The 13,001-nt window shown below is 46.7% G+C and overlaps 1 protein-coding gene and 1 long non-coding RNA gene across 2 annotated transcripts in view; one reads left to right on the plus strand and one right to left on the minus strand.

Moving 5' to 3' along the window:
- Window positions 1–4,850, minus strand: part of LOC130538944 (uncharacterized) — a 51,895-nt gene extending 47,045 nt beyond the window's left edge. Inside the window, exon 1 of the long non-coding RNA XR_008954000.1 lies at window positions 4,651–4,850. This is a non-coding gene — a long non-coding RNA (uncharacterized LOC130538944). The remainder of the gene's footprint in view (window positions 1–4,650) is intronic.
- LOC130538926 (pinopsin-like) overlaps window positions 1–6,997 on the plus strand; it is a 28,189-nt gene extending 21,192 nt beyond the window's left edge. Inside the window, exon 4 of the mRNA XM_057056972.1 lies at window positions 5,440–6,997. Coding sequence (XP_056912952.1) covers window positions 5,440–5,718 — 279 coding nt within the window. The 3' untranslated portion in view covers window positions 5,719–6,997. The remainder of the gene's footprint in view (window positions 1–5,439) is intronic.
- Window positions 6,998–13,001: the final 6,004 nt, after the last annotated feature.

Below are 13,001 nucleotides of genomic sequence, written 5' to 3' on the forward strand. Positions count from 1 at the left end.
CGCGCAGCGCGCGCTGTAGCTAAATTGGATTTTGGGTTTTACCGTGAGAGAACTTCAGGAGGAGGAAAACTGTCACTCTCATCCCGTCAGCTGGTTTAGGTTCCACACGCACCTTAATTGCTGCAGTATTTCCAATATCGGACATTTTAAAACTGTCCATCAGCTCAATGCCGCGGTTGCGTTCATACCAGATTCAATTAGGCAAGGTTTAATTACTCTGAGACAGTAAAAACACATTAACCTGACTGACAGTTAAAGGGAGAGCTTCCTCATCTGTCGGTGGCCCCGCCCCCTTTGACCACTGATTGGCTTCAAATATTTATGCGAAGAAATTCCCCATGACTGTTCGTGTTCCAGCCGGTGGCTGTGATTGAAGGCCCCGTTTCCCAGTCCAGAACAACGGCGTTGGCCTGTGGAGTTAACGTGGAAAAGAAAGCATCGCCGCAATAACACGAGTTTGTTGTTAAAAACGACAAACAAATGAAAACGAACGGCTAAAAAGCTTTAGCATTAGCGCATTTTAATATTACTTTTGGGGTTCAAAAACACACAACTAAAATAGGCTGCAGAAAAGTTTTAAGTCTTTACCTTAAACTAAAAAATGAACCTAAAAAGCCCCCAACTTATTTATATAAGTGTAGCTCATGACGGAGGAGAAAACCTAACCAACAGTGTCCCCGATGCTCCGGGGGAGATGGACAAAACTGCTTTTGTAATCTCCATCTTGTTCCGTTGAGTGAAGCAGAACATCCGATTCTTCGAAGTTACTTTTCTTTTTGAACAAGTTGGAAATTAAATTGTCCCACACGTGGGACCCGGCGTTGCCTGGTCCGGGCTTCCCTACGAGCCCCCGCACCGTAGCCCCGGTGACAGCAGCGGGACACCCAATGTCCTGTATGTCTTTTTCAGTCTTCAATTCCTCCCAGCCCGTTACTATGGAAACTGTGAGTTGAGGCGAGTTGAAGACTAAAAATGCTGTACAGATTCACGTAGCAGCTGGTGTCGACGGCCGCGATCTCGGGAATTCGCCCGGGGGGAAAAACCCAGGGAATTGTGGGTAAGTGCTGAAGGGACACGGACACACACACACACCACACACACACACACGTGTATTTGCAGGGACGCGAACCTACGACCTTCGTATCACTGTACTAATCACTCTTCATTTCTTGAGCACTATTCATCCAGGAGGGTCTTGAGTTCATTTTTACAATTATCAACGTTCTCTGCGGCCCAGAGTTTCTCCAGCAGGCTGTTCCATGATCGTGGGCCATAAAACTGGGAAAAGGCCTCATCGTGGGTTCATGTCGACTCTGGGAATAGATAAAAGGCACGAGGACCTGAGGGCGTGCGGGGGTTCTTCAGGTGGAAGCAACTCTGAAACACAGGAAGGGCCAAAACCCCTCAGACATTTAAAAACCATTAAGAGAACCTTAAAATCGACGCTGAAACACACGGGGAGTCAATGGCGGGATTTTAAAACCGGCAACATGCGCCTGCCTTCTGGTCCTCAACAGCACACGTGCAGCTGAGTTCTGGAGAAGTTGGAAACTTGTGATGTTTCTTTTAGGAAGACCTGACAGCAGCCCACTGCAATGATCCATACGGCCGGAGATGAAAGCGGGCATCAGCCTCTCTGTGTTTGCCAGAGAGAAACGGGCGAACTCTGGATATATTCTGGCTCTGAGGTTAAGCTGTGTAGCTTGATGGGAGAATCTGGTGCCTCAGTGTGAGTAAACAGGACCTAAATGTGGGTTTACTCCTGCCGGGACTCCAGTGCCCTCACGACTCCAAGCAGGAGTAAGGGATGTTATCGGCTTTCTGCGGAAGGTGAAAGTCCGCAACCACTTCAAACACTTCTGAAAGCAGAATTATCTCCTAATGTCCGACAAGTCTGGGGAAGGAACGGCGAAAAACCTTAAAATTCGCTCCAAATGATCTTGTTAGCCAAACCTCTGCTGACAAAGGTGACTTTCATGCACTCAAGCTGATTCCGTCACCGCTGGGCAAAGAGCCGACGACCTTCGATGCCCTCCGAGTTTCACCGAGATGAGCTTCTGTTCAGCAACACACACACACATCATTGTTCTTCTGTATTTGTGAGGACATTTCTAACACATTCTCCTGCTCTTCCCCCAACCACCACCACTAAACCCTTAACCTGATCACCTCGTCTTCAGCCTCAAACAGACGTTTCAAGTTATGAGGACCGGTCAGAATGTCCTCACTTTACTAGTAGAATACACAATTTTGTGGTGGGGGGGTCTGGTTCCGAAGGTAAGAAAAGTCAATTCCCCGAGTCATCATTTTCACGCCACGAATTTCAGCAATTACTCGAGCTTTTAGGGAAAATTCCCCGGCCGTCATGTTCTCGCCTCAACGCCAGGAGGACGTTCGAGCGACGGTTTGAAGACAGAAGGGCAAACTAGCAGCTCGCGCGTTCATTTCAGGGGTTTGCTAATTGGGAACAGGTAAGAATCGACCCGCCTGTCTGACCTCTTCGCCCTCCCTCGGGCAGCACAGCTGAAGCGTTCGCCGGCCGACTCCTCACACACAAAACCCCGGCGTCCCAAAGGTCAGGAGAGCGCACGGGGTTGAGATGCACGTGTCAACACTCAACCAGGTTTGTGGACGTGCTGCTTCCTGCGTCAAAAGCGAGCCAGGGCGATAGCCCCTCCCCCTTCAGTCCTTTCGGTTTTCCAAAATGTAGAGATGACCCACTTTGCGCCGAGTTGAAAGTCACTTTGAGCTGCCTGCTGAGCGCACGCCACGTCCACTTGCATGAACGGATTTGAAGTGAGTGACACGCACCTTTGGCCCGTCAAAGTCACAGCATCTGTCCTCCAAACGCTTCCAAAGTCTATTTATGGGTATTTTCCAGCAGACGTCCCAAATGCCCCCCGAGATGCAGCGCGATCGCAGGAACCGAGTGCAGATAAATGTCCCGCATTCCCGCCATAAACACACATTTATAACACGGAAGGAAGTCAGAGGTAAATGTGGAATACAGGACAGCAGCTTTCCCACTATTCCAAGCCCGCATGACGCAACAGCGCTAACGCTAACGTAAATCCAGCCTGTTCAGAGCCGCCCAGGCCTTGCTGCATCACTGTAAACAGGCCGATGAGGTTATTGGGGGACTTATCGATGTAGGTGATGAACAGGAATTCATTTGACGGCTAGATAATTTTACTCATGGAACAGTTGGGCGGCATTAGCGACTCAGCAAGTTTTCAGTGCAGATGGACGCGGCCATAAATAGAAGGCGTATTCTCCACAGAGCAGGACGCGATCGCACATCGGCGGTGCTCCAGACACGCGACGTGATGCTGTCGGAGGAAAAAACAAACACTGAGCAGAAAGGAAATGGATCAGAAATCGGATAACCGTGGTGTGGTTTGCTCCTTGTTGCTGGCTTTCTGCGCTCTCTCAGAGGAGGCGCCAACATCACCATCACCCCTGAACATCAACAAAGTCATCTCACATTTATATCTGTCTCTGATATTAAAGTCTCCAGAGCGAGAGAGCGACTCGGCTGTGGTTCAACATGCTCTGCCCCCCTGAGAAAATGTAGTAGACTATAAGTATACGTGACTTCTACTGTATACTAAGTATACTACGTTTACTTAAGAGCGGCGTCTCGTAACTCCGGCGAGGAAAAGAGGAAAGCAGCGATGTGATTCCGGCCTCTGGTCGGGAATGCGTTGAATTTAAAGCACGGCCAAATACCCTGAATGCATTGTTAGACTTTCAACCTGCAGCCGAGCTCCTCAATTATTCAGAATCTTCCCTTCTGTCCATCAACACACGCCCAGGCTCTGAGCCAGGCAACCCAGGGGCTCCAGCTCCGTGCGGAGGCCCGGGTGGAAACAGGAACATCTGAACACAACTGTGATTATGACACTTCCACATCTCTTCTGCATCCAGTATTTATTATTCCTTGACACGTGTGTACGCCGACAGTGCCTTTCCTTCAAACCTGGGAGACATTCCCAGCTGAACGCATCATCTCACCACCTTCCCGTGACTGATACAGCCAGTTTGGGAAGCGGCGTTAGCATCAGGATTCTCCCTCTTTAGTCGCCAAACACTTCCGTCAGCGTTAGAACAGTTTCCAATGGCTAAAAAGCACCTTTCAGCTCAAGCAGCATATTATCAGTTGCACAACCAGAAAGCCAAAAAAGGACTTTTTGTCCAAAAAGTTGGATTCTTGCACGGGGGGGGGGGATGGGGGGGGGGGGGGGGGGGGACACTATCAGATCATTTTGAAGCAGAGGAAAGTCTAAAATATATTTAAATGCCTTTAAGGTTTGTCCTGCACGCCACACCGCCCTGTTACACGCAGTAAAGACCGATTATGAGACAGAAAGGTGTCAAAACTCACCTTTTCTGTAGGTTTCTGCAGCAGCCAATGAGCGCGCATGCGCAGCGTCTCTGTAACGTTACGCATTCACACCTGTTCCCCGAAAAAGAGTCGGAGGATTGTCTAAATTTTAATTTGATGCATATCAATCAGTGTGTTCCCTAACTTATGGAGGAGTTACACTTAAATGAGGCGCCAGTGTTTATAGCCAGAAAATCAAGAATTCCATAGGGAAAAGTCAGCGACACGGGCAGAAACCGACGGTGGAACAGTGGCGCAGAGCTCACCTGTCTGCCTGCTTCTCTGCGTGGCTGATTTCCACTCCGACATCATCTGCTGCTGGAGAAAATGTTTAAATCCGTCTTGAGTCGCGTCCAAAACGGCTCCAGCTCCGCACAAGGAAGGTTAAAATCCCAAGGTTCGATCCGCAGCGGCGTTAACGCGCACCTGATTCACCTGTTGGCAGCAAGGCATTATGGGTAGACGCAATTCCGTTACAATTAAACAAAAAAAAAACCCCGAATTTTCCCGGAAGAAATAATGCACTTTAATTGGCCATTCTCCAGAAGTTTTCCCTTTTTATGAACCCATGACAGGCTGATATGCTGCTGGGTTCCTGTGCGTTCAGCCCCCCACAGCCACCCATTATTGATGATGTACTCCTTTATCTCCATATTTTGATGTGTTCTCGGGCCCAAAGCTGAAACACAACTGAAATAAATCCATAGACTACCCACCGGAAAACAAGAAACCCTGGAGACAAGGCCGGAGATGTTGATTATGCTGCAGGATTCGGACCCCGAAGCACTTTTTCACCACAAAAACCACACATAAACTAGTAAAAAAAAAAAAAATCCTGGATTTTACGGCCTTAATATATGACAAATGTCCAAATCTACGCCAGCACACGATGAATAAAACAAGAGCCCATCTAATTTTCCCAGGCAACATTATTGTGAGACATAAATATGAGAATTGGTAACATGGCGTCTCTTTAAAGTGGTGCTGTTCAGAACATTGCAGCACCTATGCTAAGCTAACGCTGCGTCACATTTATTTCCTGGGGGTTTGCCCAGTTTTACAGGTGTTTCCTGGCCCTGCTGTGCTGCCAGGACCCTCGATCGGGCTCCAGCATGAAGAGCTCCTCCAAAGTGGCCACGAAGGCGAAGGGCGTGACCCCCACCGGCCAGCGCCGTACCGACTTCCTCTACATGGTGGCTTCGCTGGGCCGACCAGCCGCCACCATCCCCCAACTGGGGCCCTCCTTCGATGCCACCAACGACTTCACCAAGCCCCCCTCCTCGGACACCATTAAGCCGGTGGTGGTGTCGCTGGCGGCCCACTGTGACGGCTGAGTCCTCGGAGTCGCCCAGGCGCCATTGATGATTTGAGCGGAAGCACAGAGCGACCGCATCGCTGCTTCCTGGCGACAGGCTGTCCCGGCTTCCAGAGGTGATGAGCCGGTAACACAGGTGAACCTCGGCTCCCCTAAAGACACCGCGAGGAGATATTGAAAACTTGACTGGAGCAAAAAAAATAAACTGTTCTCGGAGGTTCCAGAGATCCACTTTTAGCCTGTTGATGGGCTCGTCCAGCTGTTGCAATACTTACCGTCGGTTTTCACTCAAGCAGGCGGATCACGGAGCGCACAGGTGTATGAAGTGATCCTCCTCTGAATGCTAAGATTTTGAAGTCTTTGAGCAGGCAGAGATGAGATGTCAGAACAGATCCTGAGAATGTCCCATCAGGCTGGTAAGTCTTCACACCCCCCCTCCCCAGATGGTTCGATCCTCAGCACAACCGTTGTTGTGAAGGATGACTCCACAGAGGCAACACGAGACCTCACAGATGCTCGCTTCATCAAACCTGATTCAAACGACAGCGCCATTGAGGATCAGGCTGCGTCTGACTCAAATCATCGTAACGATGTCACACTTTTGCAAATAAATGAATTTAACCAGCGTCTCCACACGAAGCTCCGATTAAGCCATTTCCATTTTAGTGGTCTGATTTTCTTTAACAGACTTGGTATTGCTAGCATGTTAGTGGTGTTGGTTTTTTTTGGGGGGGGGGGGGCAATACCGACGTTGTGCATGTTGTCGTATGTTGCTTGGGGCCTGTGCATGTGCACGGAAGCAGGAAAACATCCTAATCACATAAGGAACAGGGATCCACTGAAGGTTCCTGCCCCTCGGACAGAGGTGAGCGTAGATCCACCTTTGGAAAGTGTCGCCATCAGCAAGTGCCTTGCTCATTGGCACTCGAATTATCGCATGAGAAAAACCCCACAAACGCACACAAATGTTCCCTCAACAGGATAAAGAACCTTGAGCAGATTGATCTGAAAAACACAAATGTTTGTTCTCTATATGAGGTTTGCTGTTCCGGTTTGATCTCCTGAACTTTATTTGATGTTTTTCTTTTCCCCGTCCAGCACATTTGACACGATATTTTATCTGTGTGCTCTGAAGTTGATACCAAAGGGGATTTAACATTTTTAAGGGTTGTGGGTTGTCAGTGAATACAATTTGTATCGATGTTTTTGATGTTCTTTTAATAAAAAAAAATGATTAAATGGATGATTACTGGATTTAAGATCTGTATATTTGCAAAGACATATTAAAGCTTTTTTTTTTTTTAAAAATCCCTTATCTCACTGTTTGATCCAAACAAAGCAGAACTTTTTACCCAGAAATGGAACGTGTGCCAGATGCTGATTCCAGAAGTGGCTTCATCTCACCAGACCAGATGTTCTCATTGATTGTGCGCAGTTCTTGATCCAGTGTGAGCCGGGAGGCCTCTGTTGGACGGAGATAACGGCAGTACCTCGGTGATCCGCCAGGCTGTTCTGCAGCTGTTCATTTCCATCTGTGGGTGAAACCGGCGAGCTGAAGCTGGGAGGACCCCTGTCAGTGACCCGCAGCAGTTCTGCCCACGCTTCCTCCAAATCCGCCGTCTGTGTCACGACAGGTTTCTTTGATGCTAATATGACTCCCCGGATGGTTTAGGGACCAACGACGGCAATATCTGGCAGGCTGTTAGCAGGATGACTTAAAACAGGCTGCAAACATGGCGACTTGGGGAGGAGAACGCGGGCATCGACAGCAGAGCGACAGCAGAAGCTCGAAGTCATGCTGTTTTCAGAAGAACATCGCTGTCATCCAGATAATCTGGCTCAGGACTGTTCAAACAGTTCTAACAATCTCACGCGTGCAAATCGGCTTTTCTGACCATGTCCACGAGCCCTCTTCAGGTTTTAAAGTCTCCAGCCCGAACAACTCCGGTCTCCTACACCTGTCATCACTCCGCCACTTTCTTTTAAATGAGGCAGAACTGTCGTCGCACCCCGACTTTACGGACTTTCAGATGTAACATTTTAATTGGTGTTATCTGTTCGTTTCATGACGGGTTCAGCGGGGGGGTTTCTGCACGTTGGTGCAAACCAAAAGGTGCTTGTCATTTTTTCCCTTTTCTCATTATGTTCTACATTCTGTCCAGCGTGGACTCGTAATTAGACACGGCTGCGTTAGTTGTGGCTCCTTAAAATCTCCAAACATGTGTAAACATGGCCCCAATGTCCGATTCAGCAAATTAAAATAAATATTGTTGACATTGTTGAAATCAGGTGTTTCCAAACTTTCGTGGCAATAACAAGTACAAAACACCGACAAAATCAAAACTTTTTCATTAATTGTACGTCGAAAAATCCATTAACTTCTAGCTAGCTATGTGCAAAATCACATGAGCTCAGAATTTCACAGCAAATTTAAAATTTGATATCATTTAGACATGATGAGGCCTGAAAAACAGATCTCCTGCCTTTTTACATGAAAATTCTCTTTATATGCTCTTCGTAAAACCTCTGGGAAAAAAATCAAAACCACATTACATAAGCACAGGACAAATGGACCTTTTTATTCCTCGGACCGGTCCCTGGTGAGCCGCGCTTCTACCTGCATTGCACCGATCACGCCACTTTAATTGGAGCTGCGGGAAGCGAGCGAACAGTTTCAGGTCAGCCGTCATGTAAAGTGTGTACCCTCAGTGTGTAGCACGTCGCTGCTTTTCAGAGTGTGCGTCAGTGTCTCGTCCTCAAGGAGGATCCGAGCTCCGTTACAGAATTTAATTACTACGAACAGACACGGAAGCGAATTAGCGGGAGAAGAGGAGGGTTCCTACACCAGAGGCTGTAGTAATTGTCCCATCTGGTATCAGAGACGTGCAGGAGGAAATTATGAGAGTCCAAATAGAACTTGAGGGACATTTGTTCTCTGAACCAGCGCCTGTCCCTGAGCAGATGGACGCCAGAACAGATGGCAACCAGGTGAGCAGAGAAATGGACCAGAGGAAACGGAGACGTTTGTATCGTCCTGAGACTCAGATAATGTGTGAAGAGGGTTGTCCTTCTTCTTTGAAATGGGCAAGAAATTAAACTGAGACAGAGTGAAAATGGATCCTCACAAAGATAATTTTTCACCCACCAAGAAATAGGTTTAATCACGCTTCCCCCTCTGCTACACATCCGCTGTAAGTCAGAGGCAGAAAAGGTCCCAACCCGGCCCAGGCTGCCAGGACACTTCTTCATTGTTTTGAAAGTGCTGAAATTTCCGTTGTGTTTTAACAAACGCATTTGTATTTCGGTGTTTTTCCACAAGATTTAGGTACTTTGTCAAACTGTGGAAGGAATTCATGTCATAACTGTCCCAATAAAATCTGAACACTATGGCACTCATGTGTTTAAATCCCCTCACCTCATCCATGCACCCCCACCAATCAATGCCGGGATCCCACAAGGCTCTGTGCTCGGCCCCATGCAGAACTCTCTGCTCCCCCAGCCTAAGCTCCGCCTCTCAAGGTGAGACTCGACTGAGAGTCTGTGTGCTGTGATCAGTTTCAGTAAATTTTACAGGTGAAGCTGAATCATTTCTAACTAAACCACGTTAATATGCTGCAATTATACATTTAAAAAGAAATGGAAAGTGATTGCAATCCGTGTCCTAGATTAGGTAAACGACTCGGTTTATCCGCGGCCATCGTTGAGAGCTACAGGATAGGATGTGACATCTGCCTCCTGGTACAATATAAGCCCCTCATTTGAGAACATTCCACAGCAAATTCTCCCACAACGATGCCTTAAATTAACGTTACAAGCCAATTAAACAGAAAATGTCTGAGGAATGCTCTACCGTTGGCATTAGCTCTCCGCTCGTCTCCTGCAGAGACAGAAATGTTGTTTTATAGTGCATCCATAAAATAGAGGGTTTTTTTTTTGACAGTATCACAGCTGGTGGGAATGTGAACAGAACATCTGTCCACAACTGTTACGGGTCACACATGCTCGCAATAATCACACAGATTCATTTAAAGAAAAGAGAAAGAAAAACAGGACGGCCACTTTTAAATTAAGGCAGGATTAGGTTGGGTTTTTTTTTTAACATGTGTATTTTAGGTGATAAGCCGGTCAAACACAGCGTTTATGTTAGACCCACATCAGACCAAACATCTGCGAGGAGGCTTTATCTGCCGATTACACCTATTTACTGCCACCAGACTGCAGGCAGCTGAGCGTTCCCTGGTGCAGGAAACGTGCTATAAATGCCAGATCGTTCCGCCTTTGCATTACCTTGGCTGGGGGGGCAGACACACCTCCAGAGGTGAGCAGCAGATGGTGGTCCAGACTGTCACCGCCAACTCATCTTCATCTGATCAAATTCATCTGAGCTCACACTGGCTGGTAGGCGTGTTCGCTCCCGGTAACATCCCACACATGCATCTCCATTGCTTTATCGTATATTATCGAGGTAGATGTTTGCAGGAGATCTCAGATTCCGTGGGAGTTCATGGAGGATGATCCCTGAGCCTGTAGAGGAAAAAGCTCCATGGGAAAACAGATGGTATTCCATTCTTCATTAATCGCTGATGGGGCTGAAGAGGCAGAGGCCCTCCTTCTGTCTCCATCCACCATCCTTTTCCCTTTTCATATCTTTTCCTTTCATACGCCTCACTCCATCTTCATCAGCCGTGCCGTTTCCTGCATTGGTCCCGCCTCTTTCGACTTCCTTTGTCCCTTTCCCACAATTCATCTTCACATTCGAGGAGAACACCTGAGCCTTGCAGAACAATGAGCTCACTGTTCCCGTCCCTCTCACACCGTCCATAACCAGCGCCACGTTTTTGACAGATCATCAGGCGTACGCGACCAGCAGCCCATCAACTAATGAATGCTGTCAACATTTGTCACTGGAGAGTAATATCATCTACAAGGGTCACCACGGTGACCTCTGTGATCGAGTTAGGCTAATTTACGATGGATCCTTGTATGACATGATAATATGGTAATATAAATACTGATTATCAAATGCTTGGGAACTGGGATTATTGTTTATGGAGTTTTGCTATCGTTAGCTAAAAGAAGTTAGCCTTATCGTGTCATTGAACTGGATGAACTGCATGAAGGTGAGTTCAGTGCTGGTCTAACTCGAGTTTGCTGTTGCTGTTTTCCTTCCCAGTTAATAGTCTCAAAGTCTTCCTCAGCAATGACAGCATTGGATGTTGTAGGAATAATGGTGAAACCGTATTGACCATCATCAAACCACTCTTCAGTCACTCTTCCAGCAGCTCCTCTTTTGACCCTTGGCTGCAACAAAGACAGGTCTCCAGTATGCACCAGTGCCAGCTGTGTGATGGATTGAGACGGGGCTTTGAAGGGGCCTCTGAAACCGACCTCTTTCATCATCGGACATCATTAGATTTGAAGAGAGCTTGGAAACTGCTGCTCGTTGTGCGTACAAGTGGCTAACGTGGCAGTGATGGTGCCGGGGAAGGCAGAAGCTGACTTCTTCCACAGACTCAGGAGTGTCACCCTCGCATGCACATTAACCTTATTTCTGCGGACCAATCAGTCCTCAGTGGTTTGATTTGCTGATTATTTTTCATGCATGTTTTTCTATCTGAAGTTTTATTATTATAACCATTCAGCAGAAAATGAGGAAAATGTGGACCGTGGGGTCACAGATTTCCTCATGACCCCATAATGTATTCATTAGCTACTGTCATGTTCCCTGTATGCTGACACTGGGTGGCGGGAACACGCGATGTTCCATTATTCCAAGGTCTTCCCGGGGTGACTGAGAGTTAATTAAGAAAAACAAATGGTTAATTTTATGGTCTGTTTACCCCTGAAATGTAGAAATGTTGATGAGTGAGCATTTGCACGAAATGTTTTTGATTAGTGTTTTGTTTCGGGGTCCGGTGAAAATATCGCGCAAGTTAATTTTAATAAAATCCAACAACATGCTCATAAAATTTAAATCTGGGTTGTACGCTGGTCTATCTTATTTTACTCGTCAGTCTCCTGGCGCTGATTTCAGCAGACCCAGGGGGGCTGGAGAAGATGGGAAAAGAGTCCTTCCATTGTGTCCTGGGTCATCGAACCAGCCGCTTTAACGCTTGACCATTATTAGGCATTAGATCATAGCCTGACCAGTGAACTGGGAGCGCTTTCACGTGCGCTACATCAGTGTATGAAAAAAAGTAAATTAAACTGATATTTAGTTCTCAATAATCTTCTTTGTATGATAAATTCTTTTTAACAATTTATTTCCCGTTCAGCGAACCAAATGATTGCTATTATCGCGTCAGCCCCATTATTATCAACAACCCCCCGTTGCCTTCAGGGCTCCGGAAACGAAACTTTAGATGAAGAAAAGTCTGGCAATCAGTCGAGTGCGCGCGCCGTTCTCTGATGCCACGTGTACGGATGTGTCAGACAGCCATCTGCAGGTGTCAGATTCTGAAAGGTTGAAAAGACTTTTCAAGTGAAAAGCAGCACCTTTTGTGAGCGACGTGCACTCACAACGTGGGGTGTTTTTCAGAAAAAAGTTAATTGAATGGCACAAATACATGTTTTTGACTCTGGGAGCCATTTACAGTTCCACATAAATGTGCCTCTCCCTAGTAATTCCCTCTGAATTAATGACAGGCGAATGACTACATCCTTCAGAGGAGACAGACCCATTATATACTGTATTTAATGTTGTGATTACAACCACTCAAGTAAAGGCCATTTACAGAGAGACTTATCATTTCCCTCCATCTACTGACACAAATTACACAAGTTGTTACTGCCATTTCTGTCAAAAAAAAAAAATCTGTTTATAAATTGGCTGGATGAATTCATTGTCTCATCTTAAGTCACGTGACAGGTACCAATAAGACAGATGATTGAAGAGAATCCAAGCTTTGACAGGATCTGATCAGGCTTTTTAGAGGCAAGATGATCGATGTCAGGGGTCTGCAATCTGGGGCTCACGTGCCGTTACTGGTACGCCAAAGCGTTAATGGATGGCCGGTGATGATTTTTTTTTTTCTTTTGTTCAAATGAATCTCAAATTGGAAGGCAAAGTTGATCAATTTTCATCAGTAACTGTATAAATATGATACAAAAATAGCTGACACTTATATACAGTACGCCATAAACCATAATGACATTTTAACTTCTTCCACATGTAAATATTTAGCACATGCCAGTGACATTTACCGGGAAGCAGAAATAAACCAGTTTAAACATCATTGTGGCGTGACTGTATGCAGATAAGGCCTCGGTAGGATGGTACCCTGTCAAACAACCTTTTCTCTG

This window comes from Takifugu flavidus, chromosome 15, assembly GCF_003711565.1.
Source record: "Takifugu flavidus isolate HTHZ2018 chromosome 15, ASM371156v2, whole genome shotgun sequence".
NCBI classification, from domain to species: domain Eukaryota; kingdom Metazoa; phylum Chordata; class Actinopteri; order Tetraodontiformes; family Tetraodontidae; genus Takifugu; species Takifugu flavidus.